The sequence below is a fragment of the Gekko japonicus genome, unplaced genomic scaffold, assembly GCF_001447785.1.
Source record: "Gekko japonicus isolate JY-2015 unplaced genomic scaffold, Gekko_japonicus_V1.1 scaffold2879, whole genome shotgun sequence".
Lineage (NCBI taxonomy): Eukaryota > Metazoa > Chordata > Lepidosauria > Squamata > Gekkonidae > Gekko > Gekko japonicus.
Window position 1 is genome coordinate 134,961 of NW_015170362.1, and position 27,250 is coordinate 162,210.

Here is a 27,250-nt window from a genome sequence, read left to right on the forward strand (position 1 = left end):
CTGACGCCAGCCGGAACTCCGTTCCTGTGCATGCCTGCCCAGAAATAGCCCTGGCAGAGACGCTGGGGAAGGTCCTCTCTCCAGTGTTAGAGGACAGACAGCAAAGCAGCCAGGAGTGGTGTGGCCCACTCAGAACAGCTGACAGGGAAGGCAAGCCGTCAGGAGTGTCAGAGCTCCAGAAGAGCCTCCCTGCAGGCTTCCCAGGACTCACGTTGGACTTGAGGGGGGAAGGACCCGCCCAAGGCTGCAAGCTTCAGTCTGGGGAAGCAGAGACGGGACTGGGCACTGTAAAGGGATTGGGTGAGGGAGCACTGGGGATAAGAAATAAACAAGAGACACATGGCTGGTGATGACCCTTGTAGCTGGATGCTGTAGGGACTTCCCACAGCTCCTCTAGGGCTGAAGCCATTAATCTCTTACAAAATCCAAGCCCAGCAAAGCCAGTGCATGTACAGAGTGTCAAGCAATACCAGTGCAATGTACTAGTGCCCAGCGAAACCCAGTGCCTTCCCTTAAATGCTTTCTTTTTTTCCTCCATTGAAAACAATGAAGGATGGGGGCACTTTCTTTGGGCATTTTGTACATGCACTGGTTCTGCTGGGTACTCTGCACATGTGCTGGCTGTGTTAGGCTTGCTAACTCACCCTTGCTTGGATATGCTGAGCTGGCATTGCCACAGTGGTAGAGAGCCAGTTTGGTGTAGTGGTTAAGTGTGCGGACTCTAATCTGTGCGAACCGGGTTTGATTCCACACTCCTCCACTTGCACCTGCTGATGTGACCTTGGTCAGTCACATGCTCTGGCACAGCTGTTCCTGAAAGAGCAGTTTGTGTCAGAGCTCTCTCAGCCCCACCCACCTCACAGGGTGTCTGTTGTGGGGAGGGGAAGGGAAAGGAGTTTGTAAGCCGCTCTGAGACACCTTAGGGTAGTGAAGGGCGGGGTATAAATCCAATCTCTTCTTCTCTTCCTCTTCTACAGTGGCACTGGTTTTGCTGGGTAATCAGTACATGCATTGTCTGTACTGCACTTGCACCCCCTTTGCTTTAATCTGTTGAAGTGGCATTGCCACCGTGGCACTGGTTCTTCTGGGCACTCTGTACATGCACTGTTTCTGCTGGGCTTGGAAAAATCCCCCCCCCTTCAGTTTTTACTGCAGAGACTCTCTGGTTTGACACCAGTCCTAGGGGTTTTTTTGCTGTTTCCCCCACCATCGGAAACAATGGGAGATGGGGCACCTTCTTTGGGGGCCCATAGAATTGGACCTGCTTATCCAATCTTTTTGAAACTTGGGGAGGGGGGTCTTTTGAGGAGAGACACCAGAAATTACAGTGAAATTCTGGTGCCTCTGTCTCAAAAAACAACCCCCTCAGATGCCTGGATACCCCCATATAGATTCCCCATTAACTCTAATAGTCCCATAGGGTATAATGGAGCGGGGGGGGGGGGAAATCAGGATTTATTTAAAAAACAAAAACAAAACCTGAGTCCAAATACCATACCAGTATTGGAATGTGGGTTTCTCCAGGAATCCCAAACTTCTTTGGTCCAATATACTCAAATCTGAACACCCCCCCCCCAATTTTGTGCACATCCCTATTATTAAAGACCAAGTGCTAGTGGACAAGACCAGTTATTCTTCTTAGATGATACATTTACATATTAGATAGTTGCCTAATACATCTAACAATGAAGAAAGCCTACACATTTTGGTTACCCATTATACTTTAAAATGTTCTATACGGTAACATTTCATAGAACATATTTGTTTTGAAAGCACTGAGTCCATTGTATACCTTAATTATATCTGCCGAAAACTGTAAGTATGCTCATAAATCTACCTGTTGCTTTATTTTTACACTTGCCTCTGAAGTGCCTCTCAGGAGCTTGTTAGTTGTAAAGGATGAACCCTACCAGCACTATGACTCCTATGGAGAAGGGAGACATGTACAGTAGCCTGTAGAAAGAAGGCTTTGTGTGGGAACATGAATAGTTTGAGCAGAGAGCTCACAGTGCACTCATTAGCATAGCAAGCAGTAAACAAGCCTAATTTATAACAGTGCATTGTGGTTGAAAAGTATGCAAACGGAGAGTGATTTCAGCAAAGCGTACTTTATTCTATCCGGAACAAGACGACTTTGGCCGGCTCGCAGGCCGGCTTATATTCCCCGAGAAATCGCCACCCAAAACACACCCTTACTTCCCTATAGGTTATTTACAGTGGCCGAGAGTCCCATAGGCTCTCGGCCGGGAACCTAGCCCCCTCATTAGAGCGGGCTAGGATCCGCATAGTCCATTGTCTCTTGGAGTGAAGCTCGACGTTTGTCTCAGGACTTGTCTGGACTTGTCTGGACTGGATACATTACAGTGGTAAACTTTCAAAATATCTTATAATAGTGGCTAACAGAATGATACTATGGATGGCATGATCCTATGCACGCTAAGCAGAAATGTAAAACAGCGCTGTAACAGTAGAAGCAGAATTGTAGTTACACTGACAGTCTACCCCTCGGGGCCCCTGGCAACTTCACATATCTAGATAAAAGTGATGTGTCTTATATTATGAGTGATGGGTCACAATTAGTCCGAATTCTGTCTTTGAATACAGCTGGGGAACAGGCCCGTAGCTACATTGAAGCATTTCGGGGCCTGCCCCCCCAACTTCCATCTAGCCCAGGCCTGCCACTGCTGCCCCTTCCGCAAGCATGGCTTGCTTCTCCACTGCTGCTGCTGTCCCTTTTGTTTTCCCGCTGGCCCAGGCAAGAGCGAGCCCTGTAGATCGTCATTGGGATCTGGGGATGGGGGGGGGGTTGAGAAGAGGGAGGATGTCTGTTTGTATCCTGCTCTGCATTCGGGAATGGAGAAAACTCCGTCGCCCATTGCTCCTCCATCTGAACACAGCTAGGGATTGCAGGCTGCCACTCCAAGACAGAGAAGGAGGATTTTGGCATTGGAATGACTTGACCTGCTGAGGTATTTGGGGAGGGGGGGACTAATTCAGCATTTGGGTCCCTTTTGTCTCAGAGGTGTGTGCTGCAAATCGGGCCTCTTGGCACCTGCAACCAGCCTCTCTGCCTCCCAGCATGAAAGTGAAAGTGTAGCTTGGATTCCCCCCCACACACACACACAAATTCCCAGCCAGGAACAGAAGTTGTTTCACATTGGGGGCGGCTGCGTGTGGGTGGGGAGAGACTCTTTAGATCTCTGCCCTGGACCCTGTCCCCTCCATAACCCTCTCATCTGGAGCCGGCAGATATTTGCACAGCTTTACTTGTGGTACGTTACTTCCCTGTAAAACGTCCCAGCCCCGGTGGTGGCAAGACCCATCAGGAATCCAGCAGGCTGGGGAGGAGGCTGCAGTGCAAAGGGAAGGGAAGGCTCCTCCCCCGAGGGAGCAGGAGAAGCGGAAGGCAGAAAAGGGCTGTGGGGGCTTGCCGGTCCTTCTGCCTCCCTTCCTGTGGGACCAGGCCAACCAGCGTCAGGCTGCCACACTCAGAGCTGTCTCGCATGCCCGGGCGCTTGGGAACTGCTTCCATTCACATTTACACAGGAGAACCTAGCAGCCTCTTTGGCTCTGAGCAGTTTACAGGTGCTCCAACTGGTGAGCCTGAGTTTTTTCAATATTTTTTTTGTGATGTCAGTGCCCACCGACTTATTTAAAGGCCCCCTGAATCAAAAAATCCTGTCTACGGGCCTGATGGGGAATGGGGAGAGTTAGTAATCTTTGGCTGTCTATTGACACAAGTGTTTTAATTTAATGAACACTGCCACTTTCACAGGAATGATGCTAGCTAGTGTGAGGGTAGGACAAATTCTGAACTAAAATAGGATTCCAAATAAACACTGGAGGCATAATTCTGGAATAGGATTGTTCGGTATGTAGGGATGTGTACCAATTTTTTTTGGTATTTTTCAGATCTGGATTTTATGGAGGCCATAATTATCAGTATTCTAAATTATTTGTGTCTCCAATACCGGTTCAGAGTTCAGATTTGGATTTGGTGGGTGGGGCGATCTGGAAATTATTTGGATTCATTACTCTCCCACTTCGGTGGGAAGGTAATAGCGTTCCATGCGTCTTGGCGTTTAGTCATGCCAGCCACATCTTTGGACAGCGCTGGCTCTTCGACTTGGAAACGGAGATGAACACTGCCCCCTAGAGTTGGGTTCGAATAGCTTTCAAGCAAGGGAAACCTTTGCCTTTATTCTCTATGGGGAATATTTCCATGTATCTGGAGGGGCAGGTTTTTTGACCAAATCACAGCAAAATAGCAGCAGAGCTGCTTCTGCCTGACCACTAAAGAACCATCAAGTTTCAAGTGACTTGGACCAAGAGATCCAATTCTATGGGACCCTGAACAAGATGCCCCAGCCATCCGCAATTTGTTCCTATGGGGTGGGGGGTGATTCCATCATTTTTCCAGGTCAACAAACAGCCAAACACACAAAGGCAAACAACCACTGGCCAAAAGCCTCCCAGTGCTAACAGAAGGAACAAGCTCAAATGAACCAATAGAAGCAGAGAATTCCAGCCAGAACCACAGGCCAGTGTAGCAAGCCCTACACATCCAATGTAAAATCAGATAATCTAAGCCAAACCAACTGAAGCAAGAGACGTCAAACCACAGAAGCCAAGCAGAACCCAGGGCCAATGTGACAGTGTAAACCCAACAGAACCAATATCAAACAAGAGAATTCCAGCAGAAGCAACCTGGCAAACTCTCCCTAATGTGAGATCCCATTTGCCTGGGAGAGCTGCCTCCCTCCACTCTACTTCCTGTTGCCCGCAAAACCTGGAAAATGCACCCCCCCACACTAGGTTTGATGCTTTTAATATGCCAGCCCCAGATATTCCTGGATATTCCCTTTTTAATTTAATTTTAAATTTTAATTGATTTTTTAAAAAAGAAAGGGAGGTAAGGAAGTAGGGAATAGGGGAGGGATACAAAGCAGAAAAAGAAAATAGTGCTTACAGTTCCTTCTACAAACTCTGTTACATTACATTAATAATCCTACTTATACAATCAGGTAATTCTTTTTGTTAAATCTGGTCACTCAAGTTCATACATTTATTGATATCTGCCAAAAACCAAGTTATTGCCTTTACATCATAAAATCATTTGTAACTTCTTAGAAGACATTTATACCATCTTATTACCTTGATACTTTTTAATAATCATATTTCAATTGTATTAATTTCATATCTATGGATTCTCATAATCAAATATTTTGAACCTCTTAATTTTTTACTACAAAACCAATCTTTACTCATATAATTATGGATCCTTAATATCCTACTGTTTATAAATAGCCATTCTATGACCAAAGCATTCTAAAGATTATATATTAACCCTTACGGAGAAAGACAAACCAAATACTAAATTCAACTTCACATTCTTTATCAAGGTTTTCATACAAATACTGATACCATCTTATTACCTTAGTACTTTTTATAATCATATTTCAGTTGTATTAATTTCATATCTATGGATTCTCATATTCAGATCTTATAATTACAAAACCAAACCTTACTCATATATTTATGGATCCTTAATGTCCTACTGCTCATACATAGCCATTCTATAAGCAAAGCATTCTAAAAATTGTATATTAACCCTAAAAGAAAGACATACCTAATACTCAATTCAATTTTGCATTTCTTATAAAAAATTTCATACAAGTGCTATTAATATCTTTTGCTACAGCCATACTAAATTCCATACAGCTGTTATTAATATTTGTTTTTAAGTCACATTATAAGGCTTTACGCTTTTCTAAAATTACACATAAAAACTACCTTGTAACACTTATTTCTTTTTATATTTGATTTTGATCACAATTTCTCTTAAATTTTATATCCTTAAATCTCATTCAATCTCCTTAACTTCCATTTGAAATATCACTTGCCCTGCTGTAGCAATTCCACCTTAAATAGCCCCCCCCCTTTCCTCCTCCTTCAGTTCCCAGCATTTATTCCTGGATATTTCCAAATATTTCCAGGAATATTTGAGATAGGAATACTAGTATTGACCAAGAATCTCTAATGTGTACCTGGATCTGGAATATACTTGGGTGGGGAATACTGATATGGTGTTTTTGGATATATTTTCAGACTGGATATATTTTCAGACCAGATATATCTGAGCACACATCCCTATTTGTATGTTTAGGGCCAGCACAGACATGACAAAGTTCAGGGATCTCCATTCATATGTAAAACACAATTTGCAAATATACATAACTATAGTTTGGATTAGGATCATATAGGGAAAGGAGAGGGTACTTAACCTTTCAGCACCTCACACAACCCTACACTGTGATCAGCGCTTTAAAGGGGAAATGACAGGTTTTAAAATAACTGAACACCTCCCCCCTTTTAAAATGCTAATAAGTGTTCCCCTCCCCATTTGCTTACCAAAAACCATTGTACATTTGCATCCTTTACAAGTATTCTTTACAACATCCCTCCCACCTTCTGAACAGGATAAATGGACTGAGATCTCCACTTCTATTCCACTGTGTCTGACAGAGGGAGTTTTGACTCTTGAAAGCTTATACCGTGAAACTCTTGTTGGTCTCTAAGGTGTTGCTGGACTCAAAGCTAACAAAACCAAGAGGTAGTTGAAGGCTTAAACAGCCTTTCCCTTTTTCTGTTAGGGGCCTTGAGAAAAAGAAGTAATTGTGTATATTGAACTAGCCCCCATTGAAAAGAAGGTGTGAGCTGTAAAGGAAGCCTCTGTGAAACTTTAAAAAGTGGCACTTTTTTGCAGCTGGAAGACTGCGTACTCAAAATGTGTTGGTCCAACAGAAGGTCTTTATTGTTTTGTCTCTCTGTTTCACTGGGAAATTGAAAAGAAGCTACTTATCGCATCAGTAATAACACTTAGCATTCTGGCAGTCTTGAATTCCTGAAGCACTGAAGTCTTTTGAACAAAGCTACCCTTCTAGTTTTCATTCTGGAATTGTTCCAAGTTCATTGGTGCACAAGTTAATTGGTCCACAAGCTGTGGAAGACTAAAAGGGACACATTAAGTGGAGTTCTATAGACATAGCCTAAACTTAACAAGCATTGCTCTTTTGTAAGACAGAATGAAATTTCAGAAGCTCTATGCATTAAATATAACCACTGTCTTCTAAGCTGCTAATGCTTGGAATATTTGTATTAGTTGTGCTAGCTCTCTAGGGCTTCTCTATGGAAATAAATTGCATTATAAGTTAGACTTAACAGTGAAATAGCTATTGTTAAAATTAGTTATGTTGCCCTACATTAATAATCCAGGGCTCAGTTTGTAGCCAACAGTTAGTGTCTGATTATTGTCTCCCATCTCTAGGGGAGCAAGTCTAAGCAGGTCTACTCAAAAGTAGATTTTTTTTATTCAGTAGACCTTTTTATTCAGTGAGGCTTACTCCCAGGAAAGTGGGGAAATTGCAGCCTAATTTCTATGTGCAGTAGTTACCACAAGCAGGTATGCATTGAAGCCACTATCTGTAATATGGTATATGACCAGCTACCCAGAGAAAAATGATTTGCTTATCATCATACTATGAGTCCTTTGTTGATTGACCATTTACCTGTATTCTTTTCTCAAGTGAGGTTGCATGACTGGTGGGTTAAGATTAAAAACTGTGTTGGCTAAAATGGAAATGAAGTAAATCAGTACCTTAATTACTAAACAGAGATTCCCAGGTTACAGCTACCTGCAAATCACTCTCTCCAACCTAGAAATTATCTTACAGTTCCAAGTAAGTAGAGGTGTATAGTTACTGTGCACTGAGGGAAAATGCACTTTGCACATGTGTGGAATTTTTGCAGTCTTAGCATTCAAACAAAGGATTATTCTTGGCTCATATTTATTTATATTCTGCTGAAGATCTTATTTTTCTGCACTGAGGAGCATCGGAGCCTCCTTGGCTTTCTTTTTCTGTAGTGAAACTAGAGCTCCTGCCACAAGGGGGCACAAAAATATGATGTTTTTCCAGTACCCCTGAGTCTTCAGTGTGAGTGCTTAGGTTCCTGGTAACAACATAGCCCAGGGTTCCTTAAGCTATCCTAGGTACAAAGAAGTCTTTGGATGTGTAATCACTGCTAAGGACTAAGGCATATGAAAAAACCTATGGTCCCTGTTATCTGGGATGCTGCTATAGCAGTTCCAGCCAGCATCCAGAACAAATACTTCTATAATGACCACCCTGCTGTAGTTGCCAGAAGGTTGGATATGTGGGAACTGAAGGGGGGGGGAGATATAGCAGTTAACAGGGAGACTGGACTGAGAGAGAAGTTTCAGCTTTGTTGTACTCCTGATAAAGAATTGGACTGGGGGGTTTCAAGGAGTCCAAGCCTGAACCCCCTGGGGCCCCAGGGCAGTTGCACACATGTAACTAGACCATTGTTTAATTTTTTGAAAAAAGATCCATAAAGTTTATTTCAGTTTCAGTAAATATAAGAAGTTATTCTATAGCCCACACCCTACTCTAAAATTACACAGCAAGAAAATAAAAAAGGACTAGCTCAGCTGTCTAATAGTCTCGGAGCTTGCATTAGACAGCACAAACCTTAAGTTTCAAACTCAAAGGCCAAAGCTCAAGTGTTCTCTACATTGCTAGCAATTGCAATTCAAGCAGGTCACAGTTCAGACCTTTAGTTCAGCAAGATCTCTGCTAGTCTTTCTTTCTTAGGGCCTTAGCTAGATTATAGTTTTGGCCCAGCAACACCAGATGAGGATAACATCCAATCAGGACACATTCTCAGGAGAAGCCTTTAGAAGGTTACCTCATCACCCCTGACTCTCCACCCTCCATCCTATGGGGCCATAGATTCCCATGAGAAGCTAATCACATCACCATCATCTCTGGCCTTGAAGATTATAAGACCAAGAGACCGATTAGTAACACCCATAGGATGGACCAGACCCGTTTCAATTAACATTAACCCTTGAGGGGAAGGCCAGGGGTGCTTTGCCTCACAGGCAGGGGAGCATGAAAAAAACTGTTTGCTAAACTTAATTCTGAACCAACCTAAAAGTGGTCTTAAAACAAGCATTTTCAAAATTTAGAGAGCAAAGTCACCTATAGGGATGTGCAAAATAAATAAATAAATTCGGCCCATTCGGATTCTGCCGAATAAGGCTGGCAGTAAGACTCCTGCATGTCAGTTTCATCAGTAGGAGCTGATTGGGGAGTCTTTCGGCCAGCCAAATGTCAATTTCAGCCCCATTATATTCTACGGGCCATTGAAGTCAATGGCAAAAACATAGGGTATATTCTGGGGGTTGGAGGGAAGGGGGCTTGAGGGAGAGACTCCAAACTAGCAGGGTAGCTGCTGGAGCCTCTCCCCAAGATACCCACCAAGTTTCAAGAGCATTGGACCAGGGGGTCCAATTCTACGGGCCCTCAAACAGGTTGCCTCAATTCCCTCCATTGTTCTCTATGGTGGGAAAAAGTTACGTTTTCCCCACCATAGAGAACAATGGAGGGGATAGGGGCAACCTGTTTGGGGGGCTGTAGAATTGGACCCCCTGGTCCAATGTTCTTCAAACTTGTTTGGTATCTTGGGGAGAGGCTCCGGCAGCGAACCTGTGAGTTTGGAGCCTCTCCCTCCAACCCCCTCCCCTCCAGCTCCCAGAATATACCCTATGTTTTCACCATTGACTTCAATGGCCCATAGGATATAATGGGGCTGAAACTGACATTCGGCTGGCGCATGTACTGCCGAAATTGACATACAGGAGTCTTTATGCCAGCCGAAATTGATTCTGCCCAATTCGGCTGAATCCGAATGGGCTGAAAATATATATATATTGGCACACCCCTAGTCAGGTGCTTGCTTGTGTTCCTCTCTCGCAACAGGCTGCTCTGGGCGCAGGCAGTACCCTTACAGCAATCTGAACAGTTCCATAGGTATCGAATGGATTTTGTCACCACTGAGGCAGAAGGGGTGTGTGTGTGTGTGTGTGTGTGTGTTTGCTTTTCCCACGGGGGGGGGGGTACTCCGTTTTAGTAAAATAATCCGTTTATTTCGAACTCACATTCCTTGTTGGTCATATCTTGACCCCGCTCTTTTCATACGCTATTCCGCTCGATCTCCTGCGCTTGTCCCGGTTAGATTGGCTTGTACCCTAAGGTCACCCATCGGCTGGACCATCAGAGTGGAAGGAAGCCACTATTCTCCAGCATCAAGCTGTCAAGGAGGCTAACCCTCAAAAGCCCCCTGGCCTGGAACCCTTCACAAGGGCTCCGTGGGGGTGCCACTTGAGGTGGCACCCCTCCAAGCCAAAGGTGTGCTAGTTGCCTCCTCGAGCATCGAGGAGAGCTACCCCCATCGCCGATCAACCCACCGGAAGTCCAAGAAATAGTATATATTCTGTCTAGATGATATTGTACCAGGTTTTATTACATGATAAGTGGTTTACTTCTCTCCGTACTCTCTGTTCTGCATTTTAAAAATTATAGTAACTTCATGGCAGCCAGCTACTATTTTTGCAACCAGGGACAGTATATTAATTGAATCCAGAAAACTGCAGGATCAGATCTAAAACTTCTGCAAATTATGGCAATGTTGAAGCTTCCTTAGTTTGTGTTCTCATATATTAATTCCTTGGAAAACTTCTCATGTATTAATTCGTTGAATACTAAAAAGACAATCAAAATTTTAGGTCACATAAAATTTCCTGCTTCTTGGTAGTCATATGACATGAGTTAACTAGTTTATTTGAGAATGCCATCTGTTTCAAACTACAAAAGCATTTTCTAAAGGGATAGTTCTTTTTTCCCCCTGGACATCTCTATGGCAACTTCTAAATTAAGCTATGGTAGTTACTGGACATTAGAAAGACTTAACTATGAACATTTTGTTTACCATGATGCTGAATTGAATGTAAGGATTTTTAAATCAAGAAAAGGATATTTGTTATGTTTATGAAAACTTTCTAGAGATTAGGGTTTCCACCTGTTTCTGGCTTATTAACACTATATCCAATATGAGATAATTAAATTAATAAGAAAGAGTACTTAAAATCTGTCTAGCTCAAAGGAATTCGCTTTCTATATATTTTCTTTTTTAAAAAAGAAAAGAGCTCTGCTGGATCAGACCAGTGGTCCAGCATCCTGTTTACTATAGTGGCTGACCCAGAAAGGACAAACAGGCTACAGTCTTCTTCTCTGCCTCACAGAAATTGGCACAGAGTTACAGTATTTTCAGACACAGAGGTCCTATTTGGCCATCATGCCTAATAGCCATTGATGGACCTTTCCTCCATGACTTTGTCTAATCCTCTTTCAAAGCCAGTAGCCATCAGGTGTACGTCAATTATTTCTTGTGTGAAAATGCCCTTCTTTTACCTTTACTGACAATCTTTATAAAGCTGAAGTCTACATGATAAAAAAAGGGTAAAGGTAGAAGCAAAAGGCAATAAGCAGTCTCTAGATGGTAAATCTGAAGAAGAACCTGAATAGGGCTGATTTTGCATTGGCTTTTCCCTCCATTGTTTTATGAAACCCACGTTGGAACAGAAATTCCCCTCTGCATTGCATGCTGCTGTCACTTCCTTTGATCATCAGATTTTATGTTAGCCTCCACACTCCATGCCGCTTTCGCTTCCTTTGGTAATCAAATTTTATGGTAACTTCTATATAGATTTATGGCTGTTCAGGGGTGACTTTGTTGTCAGTATAGCATTGCCTGGAGGTATTTGAATGTGGTTTTGAGCTGCAATTTTTCCTCCCAGGGCGATTCTGTATCTAACATTCCCTCAACATTTTCCCACCTGGAAGAAATACTGATGCTTCAAATTGTACTGAAGATGGGAACATCATGTCTGTTGACTTAGACATACCCATACATTTTTTAAGTTTAATAAGAGAGTGCTATAAAATGGGATGTTGTTTTTTTAAAGAAAGCAAAAATATGTTTACAATCTATTCAGTATTTGAAATATACATATGGCAAGGGGGGGAGGAACGACTACAAGGAATCATAAGAAACTTGCCGGGGTCAGTTGTGTTGTTGTTGTTGCTATCAGGCTGGGCTGAGGCCAGCTGTGTCTGTAAGGAGTCTTTGATAGACACCATCAGGCATGTCCCCAGGACAGAGGAGGGGGATGGGATCTTTTCCAGGGCTATTTTGGCCTCATAAGGCTCAGCAATGTTATTGTGGTGGCATAGCAAGCTTCAGAATTGCCATTGAGAGCCAGCATGGTGTAGTGGTTAAGAACAGTGGACTCTAATCTGGAGAACCAGGTTTGATTCCCCACTCCTCCACATGAAGCCTGCTGGGTGACCTTGGGCCTGTCACAGCTCTCTCAGACCTCTCTCAGCCCCACCTACCTCACAGGGTGCCTGTTGTGGGGAGAGGAAGGGAAGGTGATTGTAAGCCACTTTGAGATGCCTTAGGGTAGAGAAAAGTGGGGTATAAAAACCAACTCTTTTCTTATTCTTCTGCCATTAAGAACTCAGTGGCCATTCTTTTCTTACAGCTAGAGGCAATGTTTCTCTTATACTGGATAGGGTTTTCCCCCTCAGATTTCAGATGTTTCTGCAAACCTGGTACTTCCTTCAGGTTTGTAGAGGAATCCTCCCATTTGCCCCTAGCTCCATTATGCAGATCTATTAGTCTTATTTCCTGTGGTGTGGTTCAGAATTGGGTATATAATGGTCACTATTGCAATAAGTTCCAGTGCCATTTTAAGACGAACTTTGCAGCTCTTCAGTATCCCAATAACCCAAATGAATATCCACTGTGAAGGCATCTAGATGTAATTCTCTCTTACAGATTAAAGATTGGTTAAAAAGTAGAAAGCAGAGGGCAGAAATAAAAGAACAGTTCTCACAATGAAGGGAAGTAAGCAGTGGGGTCCTATAAGGGTGGGTATTGGTGCTATTCAGTTTGTTCATACATTATCTGGAATTGAGGGTGAGAAGCATGGTGACCAAGTGTGCAGATGATACTGCAATATTCAGGATTGTGAATCATTGCCTATTATTAAGAACTTCAGGAGGATCTCTCCAAATTTAGTAAGTGAGCAGCAGTGTGGTAAATTAATTTCAGTGTAGGTAAGTGTAAGGGGTTGCCTAGTGAAACAAAATATCCTAATTTTAAGTATATGCTGATAGGGTTTGGGCAGTAACTGAAAGAGGTCTTTGTAGTAGAAAGTTCAGTGAAAATGTTGATTGAGTGTGTGTGTTAAAGGTGAAAAAGTCAAACTCCGTGCTATGGATTATTAATTAAAGAATTGAAAGTAAAGCAGTCAATAGTGAAGTGTCCTTGTTTAGATCTATGGTACAACCTCCTTTAGAATACTGTGTACAGTTCTCATAGTCGTATCTCAAATAAAGACATTGTAGAGCCACAAGATTGTGCAGAAGAGGACAACCAAAATGATCAAGGCTTAAAGAGTTTGGGGTTTTAATTTAGGTAGATGAGAATTAAGGGCAGACATGATAGATAATCTAAAATTATGCAGGGTGTGAAGAAATTGGGTAGAGATAACTTTTTCTTGGCTTCTCATAATATTGGAAGTCTGGGGCACCCAATGAAATTGGTGGACAGTAAGTTAAATACAGACAAAAGGCAGTACTTCTGCACTCAACAAGGGATTAAGTTGTGGAATTCACTACCATAGCTGCTCATAGAAATGGTTTGGATTTAAAAATGAGTTAGACACATTTGTGAACAATATGTCCATCAATGGCTACTAGTCATGATGACTAAAGGAAATGTTCACAAGCAGTAGAACTCAGAATTGCAGTGCCGGGGGAAGGCCTCTATGAATTCAATCAATCAGTGAGTCCTTTATTGGCATATAAAATAAATAAGGCTTCCGTGAGTTGTGGTTAGTCCTCGATGCAGCTAGTTGGCTACTGTGTGAAACAGGATGCTGGACTAGATGGACTGCTGGTCTGATCCAGGAGGGCATATCTTACATTGTGGTATTTTAAAAGTTACTTTTAGGTAAGTAGAAGGGCATTAAAAGCCTGTATAAAATCAATTCAATGTTCATTAATTTGTTATGCCATTGATGTCATTGTACAAACATTACTGAGTCCGTTTTTATTTCTATTTTTTCAGCTCTTTTTTCCTTTTGACTTGATTAAGTATGATTTTCAAAAAGAGGAGCCAATCAGAAATAAACATGGATGGTGTGAAAGAGTTAAGAATGGTAAGGACTTTATCAGGATAGGCCCAGCATTTTAAATGACAATACCCTGTTACAAAATTTATATTAGGTCTCAAAGATGCTTAGAGTTGCAGTGGATGGTTGTGGCAAGTACAGTGTCATGGGAGAATTCTTTAAAGAAAAATACATCCTTCTGTACTTATCAGAAATTCATACAGGAAATGACAAGGGGTAGCTCTAGGACTCTGTGGTAAAACCATAGAGTTTCTGGTGATTCTTACAGAGCAACCCTTTGTCATCTTCTGTATGAACGTCTGTTAAATAGATGAACTGCCTTTTCCCTTAATTTTTCTCCTGCTGGCAGTGAGACCAGAGGGTAGGGTGTTCCCTGCCTCCACCGGGGGGGGGGGGGGGGGGCTTGGCAGCCCTGAAAATGCCTAATATGGCAAGTTGTTTTCATCACTTCGATAATGGGGAGGGGCAACAGCAGAAGCATTGGTAAGTGTGGCTGAAGGAAAGGACTGATAATCGACAGCCCTTTCTACAGGGTCAGTTCAAACACATAGATGAACTGGGCAGTTACCTAGGGCATCAGGCTTTAAGGGGTGTCAAGTCAGATGAAATTTATTTTCTGCATTTAAAAATATATTAATTGGCTATCTCTTATAAATGAAAGTATCAAATATTTACTCATTAAAAGTATAGGATTAATGAAAAGTTTCAAAAGTATCTATTCTTATTTATACACTAGGAATAAGTCTCATTGTGGAAATAAACACAACAAGCTCTAGAAAGAGGCTCTGGGAGAGTGTCCTGGCCTTGGGCACTCAGTGTCAATTTGCTGTGGCAACCTCAGCAAAGTATAATGACACAGAGTCCACCATTTTCTCCAGAGGAACTGATCTCTGCTACCTGAAGTAATTTCAGTTGTAATTTTGAGTGATCTCCAGCCCTCCCCTGGAGATTGGGAACAATGGTTCCTCAGGAGGAAATGGCTGGTTTGGAGGGTACAGTCTATGGCATTGTACCTGGCTTTACCACAGTTTCCAGGAGTTCCTAGAGTGATATAATGTCACTTCTGGGTTTTCTCCAGAAGTGACAGCATGTTACACACAATGCTGGCTCCCATTTCGTGCCAGGTGCCAGCCACTAGCTGCAACCCTGGAAGGTACAAATCATACCTGTTATGTATTAGGGCTGGATTGTTCCAGGGCTGGGTACCAGAGACTGGCTGAGCTTGGAGCTCAAGAACAATAGCCCACCAGGACTCTGGAGGTGACCAATGAGAAACTAATGTTATGTAAATAGCCTATCATTGGGAGTTGGGTGTGTTTGGGTGTGTTTTTTGCATGCTATTTAAACAGGGCTGTTGCCCTGAGGTTTCAGTTTTGTATGTGCTGAATCACTTAATAAAGTAGAGCTGTTCACTGCAATGCGCCTTGAACCAAGTATTTAACAATATCCTCTGAGAAAACAACTTGTATCTGGATTTACCAAGAATATCAATATAAGCTTATATCAATATAATTAAGAATGTTGAAATTTTAGCTTTAATTTTTGGTAGGAAGATTTTAACTATCATTATTACTGATAAGGAGATGTTTCTTAAATGTGAAGGCCTGGTTCCTAAATACATGGCTAGCAACTTCTGCTGGGTGCTAGTGGAGACACAAAGCAGGAGCAGAGAGCCATGCAATTCCAGCAAAACACTGTGGAATTCTATAAGAACATTTTATACACAGTCACTGAACTTAAAACTTGAGATAATGGAAAATACAATTTGCTAATACTGCACCTCAGTGTCAACTGTTTGTTCGAAGAAAAGTTTGGCTAGTTTCAGCTGTATGAACAACCCCTTGCCTCAGCCTCAAAATGAGGTGCAGTTGAGATGGCTTCATGACTGGACAGAAATTTTGGGGCTCCTGTTTGGTGCTTCCTTAATAAAGATATATTGTGCAGATTTGTGCCCATTTTCATGCCATATTGAAAGCAATAAGGAGATTCTTAAGCTTATATTATTTGTAATTTACATATCATTTAGATTTTGAATGCCTTATCCAAATTGTTATTTAATTTCAGTGCAGTTAATGGTGTTTGTTAATATGTGCCATATATACACATATTTGTGCCATATATGGCACATATATATACATTTTTAAAGTAAATATGTCATTCGTATTTGCTGGTATGGTTTCGAGGATTTTTTTTTTTTAATTTGCAGGGTTTGAAAAATTTACTGAAGTACTTTATTTATAGAGTCTAACTGCTGCTGCCATCTGGTGGCCACACTGTGAACCATTTTGTTTCTGTTTTACTTTATAAATATAAATAATCTCTTTCTGCTAAGATCTCTTGTTCATTTTGTTTGTGAGGCCAGCTATTATTTCCTGTTGAGATTTATATGAGATGAGGAGGGTCAACTGAATACCACATTGTCGCGCTCTCTGAGGTTTTAGAGCCTGGGTAGCTTATTTTAAAGCCTGTTCTTAGGCAATTATGATGGTAAAGAAAAGATAGGTCTCTGCCAACATTGCATCCATGCAGTGTAGGACTTCTGGGTGGTCAGAGATCTCTTGGGATATGCCCAAAGGATGAGGTAAACAGCCCAGTGGCCCACTATATCCAGTTTGCCCAACACTTCATGGATAAAATCTCTCATATCCATATGAATCTGGCAGTGGTAGAGTTAGATGGTGCCAGCTTGTCCAGCTGTGTGGTATTCTTTCCAGTTCATTCAGGATGCAGATGTGGACAGGATTCTTGGAAATCTGAGACCTATCACCTGCTTGTATGACCATTGCCCCTCCTGGTTGCTTAAATCTGCAGATTGTTTAGATCCCTTCTAATCTGGGTTTATTCCTTGTTATAGGACTGATCATGGGACTCCTGGACCAGAAGAATCAACAGAATCACACTCGCTCTGTCCATTTTTCGGCATAGGTCATCCACCAGGGTGATCAAGACTGTTTTGGTCCTATAACCAGGTCTAAAACCAGATTGGAAGAGATCTAAACAATTTGCCTCCTCCAGGAAAGCTTGAAGTTGTCCAGCCACTTACCTCTGTTCAGTCACATTGCTCAGGAATGGAACATTTGAGACTGGTCAATAGTTATTGAGCTATCCGCAGTCCAGTGTAAGCTTCTTTAGAAGTAGACACACCACTGCCACTCTCAAGGAGGCATTAACCACCTCTCAAACCTAGTCAAGCAAGTCTGCCTGGCAGATTTAAGTAGCCAGGAAGGGAAAAAGTCATACAAGTGGTAGGCCCCTGTCCTCCAAGTCCACATCCTTAGACTAAATAATCTGAAAAGTATCCCAAATAACCAGAGAAGTTGGCACTCTGTTGACATCCTCTCCTTGCTGGGATTAATGTAATTGCGCTCCTTTAATTATTTATGTAACAACGGTGGATGGTATAATTTTCTGTTGATTTAGTCAGTGTTAAGAATGCAATTGTTATGCTTTAATAAAAGTTTAAAATGGAAGTTCTAATAATATTTGTGTACTATACCTTAATGAACTTAAAATATCAGGCAGGAAACAGATTGGGAGCCAGTGTAGATGGGCCAAGTCTGGAGTGATATGATCCCTACGGCTCACTCGTGTCAACATCCTGGCTCCAGCATTCTGAGATTGAAATTTCCAAACATTTGTCAAGGGCAGCCCCATGTAGACTGCATTGTAGTAATCTAATCTAATCTAGATCTGTGCTATATATCATTTTGCTCACAGGTGAAGCTGGCCTTCTAATATCCAAAGTGAACTCAAAGAATCCATTCTTTGGCTATGCTGGCAATAAGAAAGATACAGCAAAGAAATTACTCTGTGATGTGTTTAAGAGGGAAGATTGCTATTTCAATACAGGAGATCTGATGGTCCAAGATCAAGATAACTTTCTTTACTTTTGGGACAGGACAGGAGATACATTCAGGTACAGAATTTAAGTCACCTGACTGATCAAAATACAGACATGAATATATAATGTTGCTTTGTACTTTGCTTACTGTGCTGATGCCAAAAGCTTTTGTTTAGGTTCAGGTATTTTCTGACAAATTGCCAATGATGTGTAATTTCTCCTGTTTCAAGGAACATATTACAATAAAAATGTCTATGGATAATGTCAAGAGACTGGCTTGCCTAGTAGTCTCTTTCCTTTTCAGGAACGTTGGTTCAGGCCTCATGACTACAAAATCATAGAAGCTTTTCTTTCTCTGGGATTTGGAGGCCATGCTGACCAGGGTATCAGAGAGGAAGATAAGGAAGAGATGGGAGTCTGACACAGGAGCTGGTGAAGTCATGGGGCCTGGAGATTTCAAGGCCAGGAACTGGGAGGGAGTTTTGCATTTAAATTCCATCTCATTAGTACAAGGACCCATGGGTGGGAGCAGGTGGCTTGTTTAATTGGGCCTTTCTGCAGCTGCACAGTATGTGGCCTCATACTACTAGCTGATTGGTTAAGACCCCTGCTGTCAACACAACTCATTGGTTAAGGTCACCTGGTTAGCAACACATTTAGTTGGGCAACTAGAATCATGCCAATGCAGAGAGCCTAGCATAAAGGAAGATCTTTCATTCTAGTCTGTACTCTTTGTCTGGATTGTATCTTTCTTTGGGTCACTTCTTGATTCTGGACCAGGCTGGAATCCTTACTGACTGGAACACCTGCCTGGGACTTTGGGCTTTGAAACTCTGTTTGGATTCAGTCTGGTCAGGTAACATCTGGATTAGAGAACTAATGCTTATAAAAGTACCTTAGGTTAGGTATTTAACTTGGGCCCCGTTCACACAGAGGATTTGCCGCAGGAGAGTGACAATTGAATGGCGGATTTTCTGGGCGTAATCCCGCCACAACATCTGGGAAGTGGAGCGCACCTGTGACCAACCGGTGACATACCACCAAAAATGCACGATAAAAAACTACCTGTTCGAAAGTACTAAGCAACTGGTTTGCCACGGGCTGCCTCCGGAGTCCCTCGGTGTGATTGCACTGGCCACCGATTTTTCCTCTGGCCCCTCGTTGACGCGCAGGCATGGAGGGAAGGAACCATGGTGTGCCGCCGACGTGTGGAATCACGTTCTGGTGGCTCTAATTGCGGCGGTGCAAATAGCCCCGCCTCCCTCCCACGTTATCCAGCCCGTGTGACTGGGGCCTTTTATTATTTTCTCCTTGCTGTACACTGCTCTTATATTGTATATATCTCACATTCCTTCAATAAATCTTATTAGTTATATTCTGTGGTGTTCTTGGGTTTGGAGGCTTCAGTCTAAATCCAGTACTTTAGCCCTTTACTCGTTACAGCTGCCAGAGAAATTGTTAAGACCCAGTAGGGATATAGACCCTACCCTTTGGTCTCTTGGCTGAAGGATTAGTTAAAGGGACTGGTGGTGCCTAGTTACCCTGAGGCATGAGAACTCATTTGCCAGCATTTTTTGCTGTTGTCCAATTTGTCACCATTAATAAGAACCTTTGACAGATAGTTCTAATTCTAAAGTAAAAAGTAGGAAATATGTTAGTGAAATATGAATAACACCTTAAAATATTATTACATTAGCAATTTAAATTATGCAAATTAATAGTGTGACAACAGCAACAAAACCTACACTTGTTAAGAAGTTGTTCATAAGAAATTTTAGCTCCAATCCCATTTGAAAAAATATATATCTTGTATTCCACAAAAATGCTTGCTAGCTTTATACAAGCAGTAAAACATTAAAACCTTGATCCATGGCTTTCATGAGTTACTATGCATATGTATCTGCACATGTTTTGTTTTAGGTGGAAAGGGGAGAATGTTGCCACTACAGAAGTTTCTGATGTCATTGGTATGTTGGATTTTATACAGGAAGCCAGTGTTTATGGGATTCCTGTGCTGGGTAAGAATGTTTATTTGTTTTTCTTTCACTTAAGTTGTTTTTTCTTGACATGCTTAATTTGTAAATATTTTCATTGCAGAAGGTATATTCCTTGCAAAGGAATTTTCCTTAAGAGAAATCTTTTTTAGAAATCAATCTTCTTATCAAATGTGGCTCTCAATATCAAGATATAACTTTGAATTTTTAAAAGATTACAAACTTGAAGAGTTATCAGCTTTCCTTGCTGAATGAAAATGCCATATTTTCAGGAAGGGCATCTATGGAAAGATCTCTGATTTTTTTATATAACCGAAATAAATGTCTATAATTATTACCAAGCTCAGGTGACTATACATATTTTAGTTTCTATGAATTATTAAATCAGAAATGTAAAGGTTAATAAGAAAATTTATGTTTTAGTGTGAAACTTTTTCTCAACATATAATGGCTGCGGTCACACGGAGCATTAGCCACGCTACAGAGACGGAAGATAGGCAGATTTTCTGGGTGTGATCACAGTGCCACATCTGGGAAGCGTAAAGCTCCCGTGGCGAACCCGAGGCTTCCCGCCAAAGATGCAGGGTAAAAAACTAGTACCTCCAAGGTAATAGTTTCTGGAAACCGCGGGGCAAGGGCGGGTGCCTGATCGCGTTTCCGGTGGTAGGTCGTGGCATCCAGTGCCCGCCCATGTCCCGTCGCTAAAAGGGGTTTTTTCCCCAAGTCTCCACGGGATGCGCACAAGCACCCAATGGCGCATGCGCACACTTGGTTTAAAAACAAACAACACAGCCTCCTCCTCTTTTCTGTCCCCACCCCACTCCTGGCTCGGCCTGCTCGAGAGGAACTCTCTGCACCGGGCAGCAGAGGGGGAGGTGCAGAGGGGCGTGGTGGGAGGACGGCCGGCTGAAGCTCCTCCTGGAGGGGACTGGACGGAGAACACAGTTTGCATTCCTCTGCAGCCCTGGAAGGGGTTAAATCTGCAGAGCCTTTTGCTAGAGAGGCCGCTTCTTTGCCGCACCGCAGGATTGTTCTGTGATCGGCACCTCCCCCCTAATCATGGGACCTTGATGGGACCTCTACGGGACATCTGATTGCGCAGCCGTGCGTTATTTTGCTCCGGGGCAAACAGCCACGCTTCCCCCCCGCATTTTCCTGCCCGTGTGACCAGGGCCAATGATCATCTTCCTTAGATAAAACCTTGCTTGCCTGTTAAATTCCTGAAGCACCCCTTCGTGCACAGAGTCATTCCAAAAGGGAGATTTTTTCCCCTTCAACATAAATATGAAAAGGGTGATGAGGATCTTGAAAGATCCACCCTGAGCCAGGAAATTGGCAGGGGTGGACTGGAGGACAAAAATGGCCCTGTTAAAGAGCCCAACTCCTAATGGAAGGGGGAAAGGAAGGAGGGAAACGGTCAACCCTCTGCCTCTGCCTTCACACCCATCACCTTCAGCAGTTCACGGTGGCAATTCCTGCGTGCTTGGTGCACGGTGGTGGGAATTGATGGAGGGTGCAAAATGGGGAGTGTTAGCTTGTGGCAGCTCCCGCTGTCTTTGAGCTGGCCCACCTGTTGTAGGGGTGAACCTGGGGGGATGCCTCCAGACCTTCAGCCCACCAAGACTTTCCCTGATGGTCTTAATGGCCAAACCTTCCCTGAATTTTGAATAATCAGAGCTGCAGACTAGTTGCCACTGATTAATTTTAGATGATTTAGTGTTTTTGCTTTTCAACAAGGTCTTTGAAACTTTGAGGAGAGAGGCTTTTCAGTGTCTGCTTAAACACTCAAGCATAGGTTCCTGAGTTTCATGGACTCTTAAGGTTTAGAAGGCAGGAAAATATAACCAAATTCCCAAAATCCTTTAGACATAGACCAGGGATCATTCCTCATTTTAGAGCTGTTTCTTGGGGTGTGAATTTGACTCTATCCAAGCCCAAAAAATACCTTACTGGTATTTATCAGCTAAACTTTCAGCCAGATATAGGGTATATTTTCCATTTTTTAGCCAATACAGGATAATCCCTGCCAAATTTGGGATTATTTGGGAAAACAGGATAACCACAGTTTATTGGCATTTAAAGAGAGTGCACTACCTTTAAATGCTATTCCAGGTGAAGCTGCAGCTTCATGAATACATTTAAAGGGACTGCAACACCTTTAAATGTCTTGGGCTCCATTAGAGCCTATTGGGACAATTACAGTCAATGATCCCCATATGCTATGATGGGGAAACTGTCGGGGGTATGCAGGGGTCTGGGGGCGCTGTTTCAGGGGTCGGGGGGTGTTTGTTATGGTAGAGGCAACAAATTTTCAGTGTAGCTTCTAGGGCCTCTACTCAAAAGACCCCCCCAAGTTTCAAAAAGCTTGGGCCAGAGGATCCAATTCTATGGGCCTCTAAAGAAGATGTCCCAGTTCTCCATTATTTCCAAAAAAGCTGATGTTAAACCAGAGAGGCTCAGCATTAGAAACTGAAAGTGGGGGGCATTTTTGCAAAACCAGTGCCACTGTGGTGATGACAGCTCACCAAATTCAAGCCGGGTTTTTGGTTTTTTTTGCAAACCTAGCATAGCCAGTGCATGTACAGAGTGCCCAGCAGAACCAGTGTCACTGTGGCAATGCCAGCTCAACAAAGCCAAGTAAGGAGCCAGTGTATGTACAGAGTGCCGAGAAGTACCAGTGCAATGTATTAGTTCCAAGAAAAAACTGGTGCCTTCCCCTAAATGCTTTCTTTTCCCCCTCCATTGAAAACAATGGAGGATGGGGGCACCTTCTTTAGGGGCCCATAGAATTGGACCCCCAATCCAATCTTTTTTAAACTTAGGGGGTCTTTAAAGAGTAGGCACCAGAAGCTTCACTGAAAGTTTGGTGCCTCTACCTCAAAAAACAGCTCCCCAGACCCCTGTATACACCCAGATAGATTCCCCATTGGCTATAATGGTCCCATAGACTATAATGGAGCAAGAAAAAAAATGGGATTCCCAAAAAAATCTGAATACCATACTGGTACAAAAATTTGTCTTTTTCATGAATCCTGGATGTTTTTGGAGTCCAATATATCTGGGGGGGGGCATTTTTTGATTTTGCACACCCCTAGCTATTTTCCTTTCCGTTGGGCAAGGATTACTTCTCTTGATTAGAAGCTCTATCCCTTTTCGCCTTGAATGGGGGTCCACCGTGATCCACTCACTCCTTCAGTTTCTTTCCCATTCCGCAGTCAGTGCTAAACTCTCTCTTCTTCAACTGTCAGTTCCCAACTGTTATTTCTTAACTGACACTCAACAGAATTCCGTTTGAACTGCCTGTCACTAAAAGGTTCTCAGACTCTGATAGGCATTAACCCTTGACTGTCCATCACATAATTTTTTTTGAACATACCCATAGCTGTTTCCTTCATGTCCCAGCTATCTGTCATGAAGTAGCAGAGGAAAACACAGTAAGGAGGGGAATCTGGCAAATTTCCCTCTGGCAAATGGAAAGCGTACCTCACTATGTTTTCTCCATTAGCAGAACAGGTAGGCGGAGGCAATTATGTCCAGTTCTCTCTTCTCCCCATACCACTCCCTATGCCATCTTGCATTTGTTTACATGGTTTTGACCCTCAGTAGAGGACTTTCAGAGCCCTAGGCTTTCTGTGGAAAAGAGAAGATGGGAAAGATCAGTTTAACTAACCTTGCCCCAACCCCATGAATTTACTGGGTATATCACATTTGATCACTGGAAATGTACCAATCACTGTCAATTTAGCATTAATTCTATCATAATTTCCCACAGGTTATGAAGGAAAAGCAGGCATGGCCTCTGTCATCTTAAAGCCTAATAAATCTTTAGATTTGGAAAAACTATATCAACATGTGGTGACATATCTACCCAGTTATGCCTGCCCTCTATTTTTAAGACACCAGGTAATATATATGTATATGTATATATAAAAATGTATGTGTTATAGACACATTTTCATGGCTAGTAGAAGATCACTGATCAGCTCAGCAATCTATTAATTCATACATACTGAAAAACAACAACATGATAAATTTAGAGGAACCTATCTAATGGGTATTTCAGAGATCAGTGGTACTTTGAGCCCTACTAACTCTCTCCATTAATGAGGTGGAATTATATGGCACACTAATGAAAGCTACAGATTATTCTAAATTGGGAAGAGTTGTACCAGGGAAGATAATATAAAGGGATTGGAGAGATTAAAACATGGATTGAGAATGATAAAATGAGATTCAGGGTAGTAAAGAACTAACGTCGGAAAATAGAAATACTGCAGATAATGAAGTTGCTTTGAAAGACCACTTATTGGGCTGAGTTTTCCGTAATGGCTTCTGATTCAGTGACGGGCAGCTTTGCCAAAATGCACAAACACATCAGCATCTCCTATAAGTCTCAGCTGGGATCCCTGCATCTTTGAGTGGAGACATTCCATATTTTGATTTTGTCAATGGCATACCTAAGCCAGGAGATTCTAGGACCTGGTTCAGACCAGTAATTTAACACAAGAATTTGGGGAGGAGGACTACAAGGTGAAGTAAGTTGTGGGTTGAAACTGAGGACCATACTGAATGGCACAAAAAGCAGATGTGTGTGTGTGTGTGTGTGATATGCATAAATGTCATGGTAGTGAGGAGGAAGGGGTCAGTTCTCTCCTTGTATTACTTTCTGTTCATCATCATCATCATCATCATCATCATCATCATCATCATCATCATCATATTTGTGCAGTTCCAAATGAGTTCTGCATTTGTGCAGGCCAGCCAGAATGAGGGGGGGGGGAGAGAGAGAGAGAGAGAGAGTTTTGAAGCTCCAAAGAAGCAGTGGGAGCTCCCTTCCCCCTCCCCCATGCCAAATTCCTGTGGTTTTTTAGTGTAAAAAGGAGGAAGAAGGCATGTTCCTCTCTCTGTCCACTGCTGAGAGAAATCTTCTTTCTCAAAAGTTCCTTCTCAAGTTTAAACAGAATCCATTATCAGGGAAGGGTTTAGATAGCATACTGATGTAGAGTTTCTGATAGACCAAATAGTCTGTTCTTCACTCCATGTATTAAATTTTTCTACTTTAAACAAAAATCTTTTCATTTTTGTAGGAAATAATGGAAGTTACAGGAACTTTCAAGCAACAAAAGTTTAAGCTGGTGGGGGAAGGATTTAATCCATCTGCAATCAGTGATCCGCTTTATTTTTTGGACAGTTCTAAAAAAACTTATGTTCTATTAACCAAAGAAGTGCATGATAAGATCTTATCTGGGCAAGTGAAACTTTAATGTTTATTTATTAACAGCAGTTCGTGCTAATTGCATCACAAGAGATAAATTTTTAACCAATCTTAGATGTACCAAGGTGATCTCCTGGGTAAGAGTATACACTAATGAAATTTTATAGTTCATATTTTGAATGATTACTTACTATCTATTATGTGCTTTGACCATCACTGAACACTAATTGTTTTCTACCTCTTAGAATGTACAATATAGCTGAATGTTCTTCTGAACATTGGCCCAGTATATTATCTCTCATGATTTTCATATGAATGCCATCATACTAAGCTTCCTCACATATTTTTATGAGAGACATAAATGATACTTAAATAAAAGAATAACAAAGCTACAGTGCAGTCATTTTACACTGTGTTTATTTAATATAGACAAGTCCTTATACCGGGCAAAAGCGTAACCATTTGAAACAGATGATAGTTAAATCAAACTAATAAATAAATAATGCTTTGAAACAATGAATAGTTAAAAAGTGGGTAGAGAAACAGACCAATAATAAGATATCTCTGACTCAAAGAGTACTGATTTTTGTTTCTTATGCACAGAACAAATTATTTACTTTATTGAAGCAGAGGTTCGTGTTATGTTCTGTGGTTTTTCATGGTTTTTAACCTTAATGACTCTGCACTATACATGTATGTATTTTAGCCACAAGCCTTATTTGGATTAGTTTTCTGCACTAGACTTTTCCATGTACATTCTCAAAAATGAATAAATGAATGATTTGAATGTGAGCATGTAACAACAGTCACTGACTCAAGATTTCTTCATGTAAGGTATTTTTCTTAACAGTACAGGAAAAAACTGAATGAAATCATATGTGAAGACTGAGTGCGTGCCTTTTTGGTTGTACTTCTCATAGTATTCTTCCAAATTTTAAAAAAGTGGGTGTAATATTCTGCAGTAAATAAAGGGAAATATGGTAATTATGTTTATGGTAATTACGTTTGTGTTATGTTGAGGGCAGGGTAGCCAACTGACCAAGAAAAAAAGTTGTCCTGTCTATATAATAGAGGTTTAATGAGTGGAAATGAGCTTGTCAGCTTAAGCTTGGACCTAAATAACATAACCTGATCATTGCTTCTAGGGTTGCCAGGTCCCCCCCCCCCCCGGCCACCAGCAGGGGAAGGGGAGGTATGGTTGCCAGATCCAGATCGGGAAACTCCTGGGGATTTGAGGATGGAGCATGGGGAGGACGGGGAACTCAGTGGAGTACAATGTTGTAGAGTCCACTCTCCAAATATCCATTTTCTCCAGGACAACTGATCTCCATAGTCTGGGAGATGAGCTGTAATTCCAGGGGATCCCCAGGTCCCACTTGGAGGCTGGCATCCCTAACTGCTGCAGATCAAACCAGTGTGAAAGCGACAACTAGAGAGACTAGTTTAAAAGTTGGCAACTCTAGTTGAGAGGGTTCGCACTCGTATTGCTTGATCAGTGAAAAGTACTGAGACTTACTAGTGATTTCAGCTCTCATACTTTATTTCAGCTCCGAACAAGACAAAGTAACCAGCTCGCAGGCTGGTTTATATGTGCAACAACCCCGCACCCAAAACACACCCACACACAAGTGATTGGCTATTTACAGTGGCTGAGAGTTCCATAGGATCTTGGCCGGGAGCCTAGCCTGCCGATAGGTGCCGGCTAGGATCCGCTCGTCCCATTGTTACTGAGAGCGAAGCTTGGCCGCTTCACATGACCGCGTGGTGAAATGGCCACGCACGTGGTCTGGGATGGATACATTACAATCAGTTTAGCAGTGCAATCCTAAATAGGGTTACACCCTTCTAAACCCAATCAGTTTAGCAGTGCAATCCTAAATAGGGTTACACCCTTCTAAACCCATAGATTTAGGTGTAAGTCTGTTTAGGATTGCACGGCTGATCCGGAAAAGCATATTTGTTATAAAGCATAGTTGTCCACACTCCCACCCCCATTTTTCTAAACAAATTATAGTTGGTTTCTGCTCAGGTGAATTGCTTTAGGTTAGTACAACTAGTTCAGTCCCCAAAAAACTGAA

General features: G+C 42.1%; 1 protein-coding gene across 1 annotated transcript in view; it reads left to right on the forward strand.

Moving 5' to 3' along the window:
- The window catches only part of SLC27A6 (solute carrier family 27 (fatty acid transporter), member 6), a 57,927-nt gene extending 32,706 nt beyond the window's left edge, over positions 1-25,221 (forward strand). The window contains exons 6-10 of the mRNA XM_015418222.1: positions 14,059-14,149; positions 17,840-18,038; positions 19,884-19,981; positions 23,730-23,860; positions 25,045-25,221. Coding sequence (XP_015273708.1) covers positions 14,059-14,149; positions 17,840-18,038; positions 19,884-19,981; positions 23,730-23,860; positions 25,045-25,221 — 696 coding nt within the window. The remainder of the gene's footprint in view (positions 1-14,058; positions 14,150-17,839; positions 18,039-19,883; positions 19,982-23,729; positions 23,861-25,044) is intronic.
- The last annotated feature ends 2,029 nt before the right edge of the window (positions 25,222-27,250 follow it).